This window comes from Phalacrocorax aristotelis, chromosome 4, assembly GCF_949628215.1.
Source record: "Phalacrocorax aristotelis chromosome 4, bGulAri2.1, whole genome shotgun sequence".
Classification (NCBI taxonomy): domain Eukaryota; kingdom Metazoa; phylum Chordata; class Aves; order Suliformes; family Phalacrocoracidae; genus Phalacrocorax; species Phalacrocorax aristotelis.
In genome coordinates, this window is record NC_134279.1 from 53,205,891 (window position 1) to 53,224,656 (window position 18,766).

The 18,766-nt window shown below is 35.0% G+C and overlaps 1 protein-coding gene across 12 annotated transcripts in view; it reads right to left on the reverse strand.

Moving 5' to 3' along the window:
- EXOC1 (exocyst complex component 1) overlaps positions 1–18,766 on the reverse strand; it is a 30,504-nt gene that overhangs the window by 5,856 nt on the left and 5,882 nt on the right. For 2 of the 12 annotated variants that reach the window (XM_075091435.1, XM_075091436.1), the window contains exons 4-17: positions 17,111–17,270; positions 16,217–16,237; positions 15,314–15,501; positions 14,170–14,397; positions 13,798–13,930; positions 13,495–13,604; positions 12,851–12,904; positions 10,392–10,541; positions 8,845–8,950; positions 5,382–5,426; positions 4,065–4,228; positions 2,173–2,280; positions 1,668–1,744; positions 909–1,137 (exon numbers count right to left, since the gene is read on the reverse strand). In XM_075091435.1, the coding sequence (XP_074947536.1) occupies positions 909–1,137; positions 1,668–1,744; positions 2,173–2,280; positions 4,065–4,228; positions 5,382–5,426; positions 8,845–8,950; positions 10,392–10,541; positions 12,851–12,904; positions 13,495–13,604; positions 13,798–13,930; positions 14,170–14,397; positions 15,314–15,501; positions 16,217–16,237; positions 17,111–17,270 (1,773 nt within the window). The remainder of the gene's footprint in view (positions 1–908; positions 1,138–1,667; positions 1,745–2,172; positions 2,281–4,064; positions 4,229–5,381; positions 5,427–8,844; positions 8,951–10,391; positions 10,542–12,850; positions 12,905–13,494; positions 13,605–13,797; positions 13,931–14,169; positions 14,398–15,313; positions 15,502–16,216; positions 16,238–17,110; positions 17,271–18,766) is intronic. The other 10 variants (XM_075091441.1, XM_075091442.1, XM_075091443.1 and 7 more) reach the window with 7 other exon arrangements.

The window sequence follows — 18,766 nt, forward strand, 5'->3', positions numbered from 1 at the left end:
AATCTTCCAGCTTTTATTCTCCTTTGTTTACTTAGTATTAAGAAAAAAATCCCCAAACCTATCCACCAGAAGCAATTAACAATTTTCATTCTATAATCTAACAAGGACCTTTGCTTTTCTGATCCATCCAAGCTAACAATTCCCTTTGTTACAGAAAGTTTCTTTAATCTCCTACTGAAATTTTATTTTCTGGGTACAATCAAAAAAAAATCAGCTTCAAAATATTTTAAGCATTAAACTGAACAAGACGGTCACTTTTATGTTGGCCTAGAGTCAAATTACATTTACAACAGTAAAAAAAAGTTATACCAGCAACTATGTTTTCATTAAACTTTCCATTATTTTATATAATGGTCATACTGTATTACCAGAGGAGGTTTCTGACAGCAGAAGCTGCCTTTGCTACTGCCCAAATATATGCCATTTTATCTAAACAAAGTTTTTGTTAGATATAAGATAGAAATAACTGAACACCTGGAAGAGATGTCTATTTGGAGTATTATACTTAAAGGGGAAAAGCAAAGCCCTTGTAAGGCCATGAGGTTTTGCTCTGTTAAGTAAAAACAGTGGAGAGCTATAGTTTGCTTAAATGACTTCAGTAAGCTCAGTAAGAGTACAAGTTTAAACAAACAAATAAAAATGTCAACTAGCTCACGGCAGTGAAAGAGGGGTCCTGTTTCTCACAAATAGCTAATTATTGAAGCAAACTGGAATGGAGAGGAAAAAGAAACACAACCACTAGTTAGTTTAGCTTTTTTGAAGTTTTGGCCAGTAGAAGAGCAATAAAGTTATATTTTCACTTCAAATTAAAAGCAAAAATTTAACTGTAAAGAAATGTAAAATCAAACTGGGTAGGCGTGGGCTTCCTATATTATAATCAGCTTAATCAGAATAACTAAAGAACTTACAATGCATTTATCAAAGTTCCTTTTGACAGTCACCAAAACATTTCCAAGTGTTGTGCTGAGAAAGGAAGCTGGGTCCACATTTTGCGCTGTCCATACATGATGGCTCATCTTAACTAACATATAAAGGGAATTAAAGCTATCAATCTTGTCCCCCAGCGCTATAAGATTATTCAGCTCAGGTTCAATACAACGAAATATTTTTGTCATCATTTGTCGGATCATGTCCTTCCTATTAAAAAATGCATAAGATAAAAATATTACTCTGACAGTTTACTAGGCTATTTTACATGCTCTTTGATAATGTTTTTAGGATTAATTTATTGGATAGTCTCATTTACATTCAAGAAATCTCATGATTTTTAGAATGCTGCTAAGGGAAAAAATGCCAATGCCACACAGTAATAACAAAAAAAAACCCCAAAACCCAACAGTAGTCACAGGTATAAATTATTCCAAAAAGTATTTTCTGTGTGAAAGCTGCCATGCACTTAAATTCAGAACTTTGCTAAGCATATTTTCCAAAGCACCTAGTTTCACTTTGCAAACTATTAGAGAATTAAGCGGGTTTTTTTATACTGCTATAGACAGAAACATCCGTCATACATATGAAAATTTTTATATTTACCGACACATTCAATGTCTTGGTACAAATTAAGAGTTCACTTTTCATCTTCACTACAAGGGAACAATTTCTGATTATAGAGAAAAAAGTTTTATATGCCAAATAAATTCACATGTAGGCACAAGAGCAGCACGTACTCAGATGATATGGTTTGTGGAACACCAGGAGTGTATGAACGAGATAAAGCTGCTCCATCCGCTTCCTCCACTTCATTCTGTAAGAAAAGGAATGTATATACAAGAACCTGAAAGCTTGTCTCCAATTCTACATTTAAGTGATAAGTATATCTGACAAAACCAACATAATTATCAGTTTTTCTTCCCCCCCACCCTGCTCCCCTCAAAGTAGCAAATACAGTGGCTTGCAAGGTGCTGGAAGTTTTCTGGTCATGTTCCCCAGAGTGCAACACTATCCACAATTGCTCCCCATTGTCTTCCTACATAACATGATGAAGTGCTTATTGTGATCTTATGAGGAAACAAAGCCATGGCAAAAGAAACATCAGTCCTCCTTTAACAGATTTTTGCATTGATCCCCCATATCATGTAATTGCCAGATAAATTCAGAAGTTATCTTTTAAACATGTCTCTTATGAGGCCTGTTCAATATTTTTTACTTCAGTGACAGAATTAAGAGTCATACCATTGTTCCTGAGATGCTCTGATGTTGCTGTAGTTTGAAAAACTTACTAATGAAGTCCTGTTCTGCCAGACACAGAGGCTCTAGTTCACTTAATACTTGCTCAAAAATCTAAAGAAAGGCAAATATTTTATCAACACACCAAATACTATGGACAATTAGTAATACTAATTTTAATTGTTTGTTGCACAGGATTTTATACTTTCTATCTTCAATAAGCTTTAGAAGGTTTATTTCTGCTTAGTAGAATGGAAACAGCTTGTACTTATATCTTTAAAAGGGAATATGTTGAAGATACAGATATCACTTCTTATCCATATAACACTAGGAAAGAAAGAACAATCTAGGTTTTACCACAAATAGAAGTTTTCTAGTCACAGCGCGAGGAAGGACTTTTGTGCTATAATGAAAACATTCACATTTCAATAGTAAGTCATGGGTTCTACCACCCTCTTTTCTGCCTGGGTTGGTGAGAGGAAGATGACAAAATTAAAAGCCTCAGGTAAAAAAGGTAAACTGTGTATGTAGAAGACAACCGCTCTGTAGAAAAAGTTTCTACATAGCTGCTGCAGAAACCAATGGCAGGTTTTGGACTGAAATAGAAGTAGTCCTCATGATTTTTAGATTTAATCTAAAATGAAACACTATTTTGGCAGTAATTAAAATAATTTAATTTTATTAATACGAACTACTGAAATTGTAAATCAGGTGTAAGTCATACTTCTAATGTTATCTTTACACAACACAGAATTTTATCCACAAGTATTTAAGGATTAAGACATGCAATAATTTGCATAAATGAAACCAATCTAACCACATAGTAAATCCACGCTACTGAAAATTCCCCTAGAAAAAAAATTTTAAAACCTACTAGGTCAGCTCAGTAGCTTACAGCTCTGTATACATCTGTCACACTCACATATCCCCAACGGGTGTGAGATAAAAGTCAGAAGTTGAAAAAAATTTGCACAACACTTGTATAAAATTGTTTTTAAAAGCAATCGTTTTAATTTTAGACAAGTTGCTGCTGCAGGTGTGTAATAACCGTTTCAGGCATATAGTATTTCCTCCCAGAAAAAGATTGAGCAAGGATTTGAAGAAGGCAGAAGAAAAATACTCATCTCCATCAAATAATTCAACATAGAACAAGAGAATTCTTTTTGTCTCTCTCTCTGATAACAGCCCCTTTTCCCTCCACAGTCCTGAGGAGTTAATTCCACAGCAAGTAAGTAGGGCTGTCACTTTTAAAGGTTGGGGGGAACCCAAACCAAACCAACAAAAACACACCCACACCCCGCCAAAAAAAGAAACCCAAAACAGAAACCAAAAAACCCCACCAACCAACCAAAAAAAGAACCACAAAACAAAACCCCAGATGCTGAGGACAGTAATAACTTAGTGCCATTGGTTAAAGCTAAAGATTTATATCTTTGACATGAAACCAGTATAAATAAAATTTTAGGGCCATGCTTAAGTCCTGGCTAAAAGAAGATTAAGCTTTCTTATCTTTCACTTTTGCGTATATACTGGCAAAATGCAACAGAACACATGAACTTTTGTATCGAGAAAGAAAAAAATCAGTTGAAGAATCCATCAGTTCAATTCCTGTTTGCTTAAAAATCCATATTGGGCTTAACAGACCATTTTTTATCCTTGATATTCTTTATAGATCACACTAAGCATATAGGGGAACTAAATGGAATCCTATAGAATATTACTCTGATCTACAGATTTCTTGCAAATTGCCTTTATTAGACATGTGGTACATACAGAATTTGAAATTGGCATGTTTTAAGATTTAAACAAGTACAGATCTTTAAAGTATACAAGAAGGACATGCAAGACGCTTCAGATACAAAACGAAGCAGGAATCCTATGCAACATTTTGGCTTTACCTTATCAAATTTTGTTCTGTCAGCCACATCAAGGTCAGAGGCAGACATGTTTCCCATATCCAACAGTGAGGATGACTGAGACCTACGGTTTCCCGAACTCTGCACAGAAAGTTTATTTAGGCTAGAAGTAGACCCAGTCAATTTTCCAGAACTTCCATGAAGACCTGCGAAATAAAGACACTATGAAGAAGGGAAGCAAAAGCAGAATCAAATACTCAAGAACAGGTTCATTATAGAATGTATGAGATCAAGAGTTGCTAATAGTCCTACATTAAAATCAAACAATTTTTGTCTAAGCTGCAAATGCTTTTGCTGTAAAACACATTCCTTTCTAATGACAATGTAACTGAAATGCTTCAGCAAGTTTCAAAGTACAGCGTAGCTATATACGCCCTCACTGTAAAGTATTGGAAAAAGGTGTGAGAGGAGCAAAACAGTGAAATATAGGAACACTGGCATAGATATTCTCCTTGAAAGCTTGGAAGCAAAGACCAGTTAGGATCTTTGTGAATGTACTTTGGGCAATGGCTGCCACAAGCAGAAGAATTAATCCACAAGAGGGGAAAAAAATTAAAAAGCTTTATATCCACACAGGTTCTTTTTCATCTTGAACTTGATCTTTCTGCTGTTAACATCCTGTTGTCTACATAGTTTTCTCCAGCTATTTTGCAGGATCTACAATCCTGTAGTAACTCTACTGCTAACGCTCCCCTCTCCTTTTGATCATAATTAACATTCAGACATTTCTTCCAGATATTGTAGGGCCTTCTCCTAGGTGAGGAGCATGTATTTTTATTTTTTTCCAAATTTTCAGAAATGTTGGAACAGAATGGCAAAACCTAGTAACAAAAAAGACCAAGAAATTGTCAATATTTGACCCCCATGTAAACCTCTCACGTCTCAAGCGCAGAAACTTAAAAGCAATCCTGCAAGTTTCATTTAACTGCTATGTTGGTATCTAGTCTAGGGACACAAACAAAACACGGTCTATGGATCTAAAAAAGTTGTTACCTCAACCTACTGGAAGAGTTGGAAAACTACGACAAGCTCTCAGGCACAAACATATTTTTTAGATCAACTGGTAGCATGGGAAAACCAGAAGACGTTGCTTTTACCTGCAAACCTTCTCAACTTCTGTGTTGGGCCATTTTAGCCGTGCCTCATTTTTGCCTTGCAAACACAATGATTCTGCTAACGCTTATTTCATTCTGAATGGAGTGCTTCAGTGTTACGTAGATTTTCCACGATGCAGCACTACATCTTTACATTGACACACATGCATTGACAATACCAACTAATGCAACTAGTTATACTCACTCTCAGTTTCCTGTTTGACAGCACTTTCTTTTCGAGGCAGTGTAGCTGGGATGGATTAGGTTGCAAGCATCAAAGACAAAGACAAGTTAAAATGCAGTTTGCACAAACCATGCACAAGATGCAAGTTAAGCTCTAACCGGAAAGAAACATGCGGAGAACTATAAGCAGCAAGTAACTACATTGCAAACACATTTAGTTGGAGAGGTACTATTCCAGAAATTCAGTATCTAAGCTACATGGAAAACAGAGTAAGTTTCTAGGTATTAAACTTCACTTTTTGTTATACAGTGTGTTCAAAGAACATTTTTGGTAACATGTATTTAAGTTCTCCCAAATTGAGAAGTCCATTAAATTAGGGTTATATTTTTCAGAGTTAATGCTGCAAAAGACTCAGTTTCCAAGATCAGTCATCATATCAATAATAGACATGAAGTCAAAATGTATTTAAATAATTTTGTACTGAGTCAGAGATACTGTTAACCTCTTCAATTTAAAAAACACACACAGCAATACTGCAAAATCATTCATATTGACAGTAAGATTGGCTAACCTCTTCTGTTGTTCACAAATCAGGATGTTTACATACAGAATACATCTTTTGTATTCATGCTGCACCAAAAATTGGTAACTACAAATTCGGAGAGGACTAAAACAATAAATATATAGTAAAAAAAATTTACAAGGTGCTTTTTTTATTTTTTCTTTTTTTTTTTCAGAATGAAACAAGTTTCCTCAAGTGGACTTCAGTATGAAATTTAGAGTAAATGGGCACTTGTAATAAACAGAAAATCCCTAACCAGTAAAAGGCATTTGCATACGTACACTAAAAGCAGTATGTGGTATTAAAAAGATCTGGATGAGGATGGATGCTACAAGCCCCCAAAATGGAGCAGGCAAGCAGAACCTACTGTAAGAGAATGAGTAAATACTTCTAAATGCCACAAACATGTCTTAAATACCAGATGTTCTCAAGTAGGCAAAACTACTGTTAATTATAACATCAAACTTGAATTTAATTCCAGCCTCGTTTTTAGATCTTAGGGATTTTGGAAGTTTTGGAATTAAAAGATTTAGACCTGATATATTTGGCATATGCATCTGTCATGCACTGGTCCCACTTCTTCATCAGCCTCAATTTCCAAACGCATAGGACTATATTACAGAATGTGAAGAACTTCAGAAAAAGGTCAGGCCCTGGACAATCTGGAAGCCATAGTGGATTTTGAGAAGCCACACCATATAAACATGTGACAGTAGTAGCACTTTCCCACATTGATTTTTATGGTATTTAAGTATCAAAGTCTTGGCTTAATTGGGAAAAAAAAGAAAAAAAAAAAAGGAGAAAAAAAAGACTACTTAAGACATATGTGAATGCTCACGACCCAGATTTTTTTTTGCCATAAAAATGCAGACAAAGAACCTCACACCAGCACAGAATGCCAGAATTCTCCCAGCACCCCCTCTGCGTTTAAGGCATTCAAATAGCAGTGCTGTTCCCAAAGCACAAAAAAAGGCAAGAACATACACCAACACAGCTTGGAAACGGGTCATCTTTAGTGTCCGAGTACAACTGGAGCATTATGCACCTACACTATTCCTTAAATAGGTTAACTGTTAGGTCTATTCCAATCTAAATGATTCTATAAGTGATGTATTTTAAATTAATGGGCAACTAGTAATAGTACAACCATTACCTTCAACACAGAAGCCTTTGAAATGACACACTGTTACAAGCTGTTACAAAATAAATATACAACTTGATATTTAAATGGCGAAATGGAAAAATATTTATATAACAAACAACTTTTTAAACATACATAATCTGTTTTCCTTCTTTATGAGATTAGTACTGAGGACTGAAGCTTTTTTGATCCAACTCGTTGTCAGATTTGCACATGGCCTCAAGTATGTGGCCACTGATAACCATTACTTAATGGCTTTATTACCGTTCAGAACATTAATAATTCTAGGAGAGTCGCCACAGAATACTGCTTCCAGTTTTGGCTTTGTGACTGGTTCCTACCAATTTTCAGGGGACTGGGCACTTGGGTCCAGTTTTGCGTGGCAGTCAGTCACCAGCAAGACTCAAACATAAACACACTTTTTGTATGATTGTGAAAAAGTAGTATTACAAAAGAAATCAAACCAAGAGAACTGGTTTAAAACACCCCTTTGCTACTCTCCTCCTTGACTATTCTGGGCAAAGTTCAGACATACTTGAAGTTTGCACACATACATGACAGAAGCCTTCTCAAGGTGCGGCTCTTATGCTGGTGAATCGAAGGCCCTCTTTCTCCAAAAATGCCTGATCACTTCGTAACATTTACAGAAGTTAGGAAATTGCTACAAAAACTGTCTCCTCACAAATGCAAATCACAAAAGAAGTGCCAGGATAAAGTGTTTAGAATGCTTCAGAAATCAATTTATATTAGGATAAAGTGTTTTGTTCTTGAAGATAGCTTTTCAAGATCTATGAATTGAACAGTTCCAACAACGACACATTACGGCACCGCTTACTCTCCATGTCCAACAGCTTGCCAAGACTTATCTTTCCAGCTTCCCCCACCATCAATCAAGCCTCACCATTCTCCTGCTTTCTTCTTTTCATTACTTTTTTCTGTTCTCTACCATCAAATTTCAAAGCATAAGTTCAGGACCCAAAACAGGCTCAACAGAACTCACTAAAAGCTGCATATCATTTCTGAATTTAGAGTTTGGAAACTGGTGAACTGTGGCAAATACAAATATTTTAAACAAGTCTTGAAACAGTGCACTTTAAAATACAGAATAGCTAATATATAAATACACCTGTACCACCATTGCTTTTTAGGTATTCAGGTTATTTTTTTAAAAAGTTTCACTTCCATTCTCACACTAAACTATTTAATCCTAGCAGGAATGCATACTCCCTTAAACAGAAAGACCTACAAGTTAACAAAGTATGATTTCTAGTCTCAGACTACATAGGTAAATCCCTCTGAAAACAAAATGAAATACACAACTTTCCTTAGGCAGAATTAGCATTAAAATTAGCTTCTCCAAAATGCACCCAAAACTTATTAAAAGCAGAAGTAATAGCAGAAGGAACACACACACGTGCTGCCCAAGCTTTCTTCGATTACCAGAGTTGATTTTCCAAATTTTTTCCAGTATAGTTCAAGTACTAAAATATGGTTGGTAGTTTGTTAAACACTGAGTGTAGATTTGAAAATCTGAGAATTCTGAGAAATACCATACTTTATCCTCCTATCTTGACCAACTGCATAAGATAAGATTTCAGTTGTGCTACTTTCGCCTTGTGGAAGTCAGAAGTTTTACCAATCTCATTTTTCATCCAACTCTTCCACCTTGCCAAAAGTAAACAATTTTACAACATTATAAAATTGGCCCTAGGTGTTGTAATGAGTATTTTATAAGCAAATAATAAGATTCAAAGTAAGATATGCGCCTCTTGGAAGCTTACCAAACTTTTTTCCTTCTCTGGTTGTGCCTGTCATCTTGACCTTGGCAACTTCAAAGAAATCTTTTATTTCCCTTTCATAGAGCCGTGATAAATAATCCATGTAATTCTTAAAAGAAAAATGTAAAGTTAGTTAACAAGTATACATGTTGACTCTGTTCTATTACAGTCAAATACATCTCGAAAACCAGCAAGTTCTACTAAATAATAAACTGGTTTGGACTATATATATGTGTGTACGTGTATATATATATATATATTTGTATTTACATAGCATGCACAAAAATATATCCATGATATTTAAGCAAGTTATATTCATTTTCCTAGTGAGTTCACTGAGCATCAGAAATTACTACTTCTCTTCCATACGGAAGGATATGCTCTGTGGTACATACAAATAGGATTACTAGTGGTAGAGCATCATAGAATTCAATTCAAGGGTAGAATAGAGAAAATTCAGCACCATTCTCTGTAACCTCTTTTACTAGGCTCTTACTATGCCCCCAAAAAGAAAGCAAATGGGATGCCATTCCTACACATCTTCCTGACTACGTGACCTCCTTTATTACTATTCTCACAAGAAAAACCAAAGACCAGAAAACTTCAGGAGGCACAAACTCTGTGTGCCTACTTACTACAAGATTCAATCAATCCCAAAATAATTTGTTTGCAACACTGCCAAAAATAAGCTCAAATTTTAAAAAGACAAGAGACACAACAACTGAAATAAATTTGAGGATTATCTGCTTTGTTAAGATTTTTAGTACAAAGGTTATAATAATGTTTTATTTATGGACAAAGACTACCTAAGAATTTTTCCTACATTCTTCAAAATTTTGTTACTTAGCACACATAATACATAAACATTTAAATCAATTTTTACTAGATCACCATGAAGACATCAATCATTCATTGATCATTTGCCTTATAGTGAAGGCAGAAAAACAACTATTTCAAAGCCGTTTTAAGAGTCTAATTTAAATCTCCCACAGTTGAGTTTTAAGAATGACCGTACTTTAATAAAAGGTGACTTGTTCTGTAAGAACTAACTTTCCTTTGACTTCTATCTAAACATTTTCTATACTTCTGTAGTAATTTTTTTCACTCCATGTCAGTTTTAAACAAGGTAGTTAAGTTACATATATACAAAGCCAAAATATTTGTCTAATCTGCTTTACAAGAGACCTTTTAAGTTTTTGATATTCCCAAGTGAAATGAACATCTGTTGAAATAAAGCCATCACAAAGGCAATAAGCACATCAATATGAAAACAGTTTAATTATTTTTCTTACTAGACTGTAAAATGGCAAACTAGTTTTACATAAATATTCATTATCTTATGATACTTTAGAATAGAGACATAGAATCTTGGAGGGGAAAAAAAACCAGGATACAAATACCAAAAAAATGAAGTTTCCCATTCCAAAGAGGAAAAAGAAAAGAGAAGCACAATATTAGAAGGACATGCACACACACATAGACAATTCTTTTGACTCTCAGAAACACTATATTATGTACATTCTCTAGCATCCTCTGAGCAATTCACATACCTTTGTTAGCCCTTCATATTTTCCATAATCTGTGTTCTTGAGCCACTCCATCAGTTTCGCATATCGAAGTAAATCTCTGTGAAATGGATGATGATTGGGTAATGTCAATTCAACAGAGTGCTGGGCAAGAGTAGAACTCTGATCGTGACCCTTGATAAGAGAAAGTATTAAAGTAAATCTGGAAGCACTATATAGATGCACTAGAAGTTTACAAAAAAAAACTTAAAATGAAGACAGGATCCCATTCAGACAAACAGAAAAGCATCAAAATACATTGCACAGAAACAAAGTCTAGAGATGCAGATTGAAAGGATGCCTAACGTAATACAGACACTGAGGTATTCTACTTGTGGCAGGTAATGCATCTTAGTAAGCTTGTTCATTGTAAGGCTCTTGCTGTTTACCACTTTGCTTTCAGGGTGAGTCAAGTTGGCTTCATTCTGGCTGTCCTAAATTATGCCCTGTTCCAGTCTGCTTCAAAACATTATGGAGCTTCTATGTGTACTTTCTTCATCTAATTAACAGACTTCCTCTCACAACCCACACATTTATACCGTTACCAAATGATACTGCAGGTTTTTTATTCAACTACTTCATTGTTCCAAAGCTTCAAACTATTTCATATTTCAAAGGCAGAAAGCCCAGAATTGCCTTTTAATTGAATGCTGACCTTGGTTGTTAAAAAAAAAACCAAAAATCTTTAAAATTATAGACATACAGTAAGGTTAATCAAATGTTATTAGGACACAATAAAGACAGCTACATTAGCTGTTAGTAAGTTGCCGCAAAGTTTTTAACATTGCAGTGAACCACAATCCAAAGTTGCATTTCTGTTTAAAACTTAAGATTTATTCTCATTTTTACACAAAGATGAGGCACCTTAATATATACAGTATTACAACTAATTAATACAAAGCTTATTTGCTTTTAAAAAAAAGAACAAGTTCATGCTTCTAAGATAATATATTTAGGCCAAAATTTCAGTGCAATTTTGGTTTTCCATCTAGTGAGTTCCAAATCAGAATGTCTTGCTTGTATTATCAGCTGCCTAGACATCATTGTGTTTTTATCTGCCTATTGTGTATTTATCTGAATTTAATTTAGAAATCTGTATCTGCTGTAGTTTTTTCTGAAGTGCTTTATTTTTTTGAAAGAAACATTCTAAACAAATAATGCAACTCTTCAGCTGTTAAAGGTAACAAAGTATTCCAGTTAGACTTTTCAAAAACACGTGACTTAGAAATTGCTATATTTTATTCATCAGATGAACAAAACAAGGTAATTTCAGTAAGATAACACAAAAATCTGTGATACCTCCAACACTTGAATCTGCACATCAAAATGGAGTACACAAACATTTTTTCTTCTTTTGCAGAAAGCAAAAGGGCTTTGCAGAGGCTCATCTCTTGCCGTTAATGAGCTCTTCCTACTTAACCTTACAGAAAGGTCATATTTTTTATCTGCCGATTAATACCTCACAGCTGACAGGCCAAAACTTTTCAGAGGGCAAGTTTATATAGAATACAACGTAAAGCCACTATTAGTACCAGAATTAAAAAAAAAAAACAACACCAACAAACTGCAAATTGGTACTAGCATTCTCAGCAGCCCTGAGAAGTCTCTTTAGAAGTATTTCATCTAATACACATAGTACTACCCAGTAATAATAATCTCTTACCATTTTTAAAAGTAAAATAGCTAGAACAGAACATCAGAAAGGGCATTCTGTTAAACAGCCACTTTCATACGCAAGTCCAGTATTCAAACTCTGTGAATGCATTTACAAAGGACTTAAACAACATAGCTTCTACTTGCTCATTTAGAGGCCAGGACACATAGTCTGTGCTCAGTTTTTCAAAATGTGAAAGGTCACAGGAGAAACATACCTTCTTAAGAACAGAAACTAAAGGCAAAAAAATTTAACATGCTGTAGAACTGGAATTCTTCTGAAAAGTGAAGAAAATATAGGAAGCGCTTATCTTTGCCATAAAAAGCCAGGCTTGTACTCTCACATGCAATTCTCTATACAATTATCCAGCATAACTCTATTCCATTTTCTGCACAGTGTAATACATAAAACCAAAAACTTCTGAAACTTTGATTGTGCTAGTATGTATAAAAACTGAATTATTTTTTATTTACCAATATTACAATTTCACACAATTGCAGTATCTATGCAGTGGTACACATGTTAATTTCCTGAAAATATTCGTCCTCCATACATCTCAATCTGCCTCTTAGCAATTTCTGGAGGTCAGATCAGAGGAATGTTATCTCAAAACACATAAAGAAAGCTTGAGGGCCAATAAAAATAATGGAAGTGAGAAGGGGCATAAGTCTGATGCTCTGCAATCAGTAAGGATAAATTTCTTTTTGTAAAGCCAAAGCAGCTGCTAGTTAGGCAAAGTCAAGCCCAAAAAAATAGTTAGAAAAGCTTATATCAAACCCGATGTACTCACTGGCACTGAAAGAGAGTAGGACCTGTTATAGAGTTGAAGGAGGGTCTGAGTAAACTAATTGGAAATAAAAAAAAATACAGAAATTAAAAAACTGATGCTAAAGAAAAGAAAGAACATCCAGCCTTTAGGAAACAAGTCTCAGGAGTATTACAAGTTAAGGTTCAAAAATCAAGGTGTAGACATTTAACATTGTATGGTTGGGTTTTCGGTTGTGTTTTTTTTTGTTGGGTTTTTTTTTGTTTGTTTTTACAGCCCTTGAAGTTCAGGCAGCAAGAACTCCAATGTTCTCAGCCTCTGACACCCTTAAACAAAAAAGTCAATGCTTTTTCTCCTCAATTAATCAAGACTTACAATTAAAATATATCTTCATATATCATAGAATGTGTTTAAATCAGATAGCAAACCCACTAAAGAGAGGTGGATTTCGTTTTTTGAGTTTGCCTTTTTTTTTTTCTTCCAAATGTAAGAGACTTCTGTAAGCGACTAGTTCGGTATGCTGAGTAATATCTCTGCCCAAAGTGCCTCTAGCAGTCCATTCATTTACTGATTACATCACAGAACATGTCCAGTTTCAGGTGGATTATTCTTCTTCTCAGGAAAAGTTTGTGACCAAAAACATCGCACAGAATAGAAAGAAATAATACCTGCTGAACGAACACGCTGTTCAAATGGCTGGCGAGTCTCCGTGCAAATTGTTCACGCAGGTCACTAAACCGCTGCTGTTGCTGTTTCACTGCATGAAGCATATCATGTCCTAAAACCAAAAAGAACTTCAGACTAAAAAAAAAAATATAGTAATATATTGTATGTGGGAACTAAAAGGACCTGAGGTCTCAATCCCTCAATCTACAGAAGCAAAATCTGAGACTAGTTGGAAAGGCACATACAATAAAGGCACTATCACAATAAATTTTGTATGTTAGACTGTAGTCTAACAAAAACATTACCTGGACGAAGAGCCACATTCATACACTGCAGAAGGGCATCTGCTGCATTAGTACAGGCCTCAATGCCTCGAGAAGATGTCAGATCTCCCTCCTGAAGGGCCTTTATATGACCTTTAGCCAAATCCATGTGATTCTGCAAAATAATGGATAGTACTGTCCATAAGCAGGTTACTTTGCTACGCTGCTGAACCAGGAATGATAAATATGATTCCACCATTATAAAAACTTACTGAAGTTAGTGCAATAACAAAACAGAAAAATAAACTCATTATTATATATGAACATCATATATGGTTGCTAAAGAGGGGAGCACCCTAAAAGAATTTTATACTTTATGTGAACAACCAGAATAAACACAATAAAAATGCTTACCACTAAGAACTCTATCTCTGACAGTAGTTTCACATTATTTGTGTTGCTGAGATGGATTAGGTGGTTGCTTTCTGAAATTTGATCCATTTGCTCTTTTACACTCTGAAGCATTTCTTCATAACTGCTCAGCTTTAGCTCAATTTGGTCAACTTCCTTTAGAGCTTCATCCAGCAACTTCATCAAGATATTCACCTGTTTCTCCGAGGCCATAATTGACTGGATATTTGCCTGTACAGAAAAGTAAGCCACAAAATTTTAAGAGACATTTTTATATCTCAAAAGCATTCTGGTATCTCCTTCTGTCTCTATCACTGTCAAAGAAACATTTTCCAGAGCTCTTGATGAAAGCGACAAAACAATATATGCTTGTACTACAGTACAGCCGTCCCTCAGTCTAGGACACTTCTTTACTTCATAAAGAAAGGCTCAAGTTCTTAGAATTGAAGTACTGATCTGCACAAAAATAAAAACCAAACAGTAAACCCTACTATACTGGAACATTTTTAGTTCCAGAAACAGCTTAGGTGATAAGGCCACATTTTCTGTTGCAAGATCAGCTATCTCTATGATAACAGCCATTTTCAAAATCTAAGAGAAACACACAACTTCAGGAGGTGGTTGTGACTGTTCCCTCAAAACTGTATCCCCCTGCATCTCCTTAAGTTTTCAAAGTGACCCCTAGAATGTTGGGTTGTTTAAAAAGCAAAATAGCAAATGATCTGGTACTATTACAGACAGCTGAATACTGCAATGTTGTTAGACTAACCCAGTTTCCTGCTTACACTGAGAATAGTATTTTGGGCATAAGAGCTCACATTCATGGACATGAACATGAACATCTATTATCTCTCTCCCTGCACCCCTTCCTTCAAGAAAGGCATGTGCAGAATGCTTCCCTTTTTTCTTCTCAACTCTTCATGTGAAAGCCTGCAACTCAGCCCAGAACGTCTAGAAGGTAAAGAGCAAGTTGAAGGTCTTAAAAATCTGATCATAGACAGGATGTAGCTCTGCTTAGGAGCAGATACACATTTATATTTAAATGTGGCAGAACACAGTAGCTACCTTTTCAAAGAATGCTATGTAGACAGTATCAATGAAAACAGTTCAACATGCTAACACGCTGTACATTAGAAGAAATGTTTACCCCATCTAGCACTTGTAGCTCTCTTGACAACTTCTCTGCAAAGGCTTCAGCATTAGAAATAGCATATTCACACCCTTCCATCATTATTTCAATATCCTGTTCCTCTCTTGCATTTAACTCCTGGTATTCATCCACAGCCTCTTCATCACCTCCTGCTACACTTTGATTCTCTCCACTTGGAACAGATTCTTATGCAGAGAAGGGAAATAAAATACATTATCAAGTGCAAAAAGTCTTACTTCAGTATGTTCAACTCTAAGTAAATTAATCCATTAAACAACTTTCATAACAAATACCTGCTACCTACATACACTTTTTTTCAAATCTCAGTCTTCCATGGGCTTCATTAAGATTTCCAGAACTGGTTCCCAACAGTGAGGTTTTCCAAATTATGTAACATAAGCAAAATACAAATAGCCACCTTCCTTTATTGCATGTACAAAGGGACATACTATCTCAGTTTATTCATCTCTCACGCTGGTAATCAGAACATAGTACAGTATTATGCTAGTCGTGTTAGCCGAAGATTAGTAGAAGTTAGATTCTCTCTTGGTAGACAGAGCATATGGGAAACATACTAAAGTTGATTAAGAAATACGTCACTGAATAAATAAAAAATATATTGACGCTCAAGATAAGTTTCACAGCAGGAAAACCAGTACTGAGGTAAGTGAAAATTATAGAACAATGTTTTCATGAACTATGATTTCTCATGGCAGTGCTTACTTATTTCAACAAGACATTCAAAGGCTGACAAACTGTTTACAGAACATTAATGCAGTCAAGCCAGAAAGTGTTTAGGACGTTTGAAATATCTTTTATGTCCATCAGCTTTAAAAAAAGTGCATATTACTTAAGAGAAGTTGCTTAACAAGCAGAATAAGGGAAAAAGGTGTTACGCACCTTCTGTGACTTTAGGCAGTTCTGAAGAATTAAAAGGTAGGGAAAAGCAGAGGAAAGGAAGCAGAGAATGTTAGCTAGACAAAGCATGAACAGTGTGTATACTTCTAAGAGGCAGTAAGTTTAAATGTTTTAAAAGTGCACGAACTTGAAAAGTTAGAGGTTGGTTAAAACAAATTTCAGTCAACACCAAAATACAGAAGAGTTGTCCTTCCTGTTTTACATTTCTTCCTTCTTTATATTCAAGTTGTTCTGCACAAGCCGGTCTAGTATTTAATACAGTTTAACCACTTCTAACAGACTCAGTGTGAGGTATGCTTACTCACGAGGCTCTACTAAAAATTTTTAACTATTAAAAGATGTGCCTTGTAATGTAAGATAATGTAAAAATACTTGATATGGCATGAGCTGACAAGATACAAAGCCTTCTTAGCATCCAGTCACATAAACTGTAACAGGGTCCAGCAGAATTTAACACATTCTTCCCAGTTTATAAACTAGAAACCTCATATAAAACTTCACATATCCTTTGGCATGCTACTGAAGTGTCACTTTTTAAAGCATCTTTATAATTCAGGGGAGGTGAAAACTGGAACAAGAGCAAAGTTGTTACGCAATTAGACCTACCAGAACTCACAGGTAAATTTTATTTTGTTTAAGAACCAGAATGTCTCAGAAAGACAATAAGCTTATCAAAATTTAGAACTTCACTAATGAAGTATTTTGTCTCAGTTTTCTAACAAAATCTGTTATCTAGTCACCTTGCCTATCTATAGACTTGGAAAATATAAAACTGAACAGGAAAAAAAGTCAGGATTAAGATTTTTTTTTTTTAGCGTATCTGTTTTACATCAATAATTATTAACCTTCATACTTAACATAGTTATAAAAATTTACCTTCCAAAAGCTGTGAACTAACATTAATAAAGTCAATTTTCTTTCTAAGATATCTCTGATTGAGTTTCCAGATACATGAAATGAAGGTGTTCTTTTCCACTGTGCTGCTTGCAACCCATTTGTACACTTTGTCAAAATGCAAGTCAAATTCAGGATTCTCCTGCAAAAGATGAGATAAGTTACAGGCTCAGCAGTCAAATGATTCTCTAAGCAGCAAAGATTGTTCAGTCAATTATTGAGAAGACAGGATAAAAATTAAATTACATAGATGCCAACCTTAAACTGATACACCGACTCTCGCACCCTGATGCACCTTAATGAAGGTGCTAAAACACTGACAGTGAAAAACCAGAATCTACACTATGAAGACAGTATTTTGTCAAGCCAGGTAAGGCAACGACAACACATAATTCAGAGATCTGTAAAAGTTTCAAGAAACATTTGACAGCGCTCTCTGCCCTGAAACACTGTCCTCAGAATGACTAATGCCTTCTGTTAGCCTTCTGAAACTAAAAACAGTAGCTGGAATTACTGACAACATATACAACACAATTCAAGGAGGCTTAGGAAAATAGGCAAGGGGAAAAAATTATGAGCACTTTATATATTTTTATGGATATGATTCTATTTGATAGCACTGAACAGGATAGAAAGACCATTTGGTATTTTAAGGGTAAAAAACTACTACAGAAGTATTTTCAACCAGAGTTATTGCCTGATGAAAACACTGCTTTGATAACATTTGATTTAAGTACTTTCCTTTCTACAGCCACTTATGAACTCAGTATGGACTGTAACTGGTAATAGTCTGTTTTAAAGACCATATTCCAAGCATTTTACAAGGTTCAGCATCCTTCTGATAAAAAAATGTTATTGCCTCAGACACACATTAAATTCTTACTTATACATAGTTTGTAAAAACTATTGCTGCTACTTATTACTTATATTGTCACTACTATCTGTAGAAGCAGGCTGCATATGAAACTGCACACGATGGGAACCGGTATTTCCTGTACAGCACAATAAAAGCAGTTCTTTTTTTTCTGCAGCTTTTATTGATAAACATAATTATTACACATTTCTAAACAAAGAGTAGTATTACTTAAAATTTTAGTTGTCTGACAATGAGTGCAGGAAAGGTCTGTGTCAAAAGAGTTGCATAGGATCCCATTTGGAAACCAAAATGTGATGCCCCTGTTAACTTTAATTCTGACATTTTTGGTTATGAGAGAGTTTGGCATTCAATGTTTGCTTTTTGAAAGAAAATTTCAAAATCGCTCATTACAGTGGTACATGCATTACAGCACACTTCTGAAAACAGTTAACTGAATTCTGTTTTGCAAGAAAAAGCCCTGAAATATGGCATAATTTTAAATGGAACCTTAAACCGAAAGAAACAATTCTCCAACACAGTATTTAGGACCAACAAGGAAAATCTAAAATCTAGCCAACGAGTAAGTGGATAACTGAAATAATGAAACATACTTAACCTACACTTGGGGAGGGGGAAATACAAGAATTTTCAACTTCATAGTTTTCTGCACTGTTCCTCCAAATCACCAGTTAACAGAACGTTAAACCAGACATCACGTGATGAAGAATTTTCACATCTGTACTGTTTTTACGTCTTAGTTTATGACAACAGATGAATTTAAA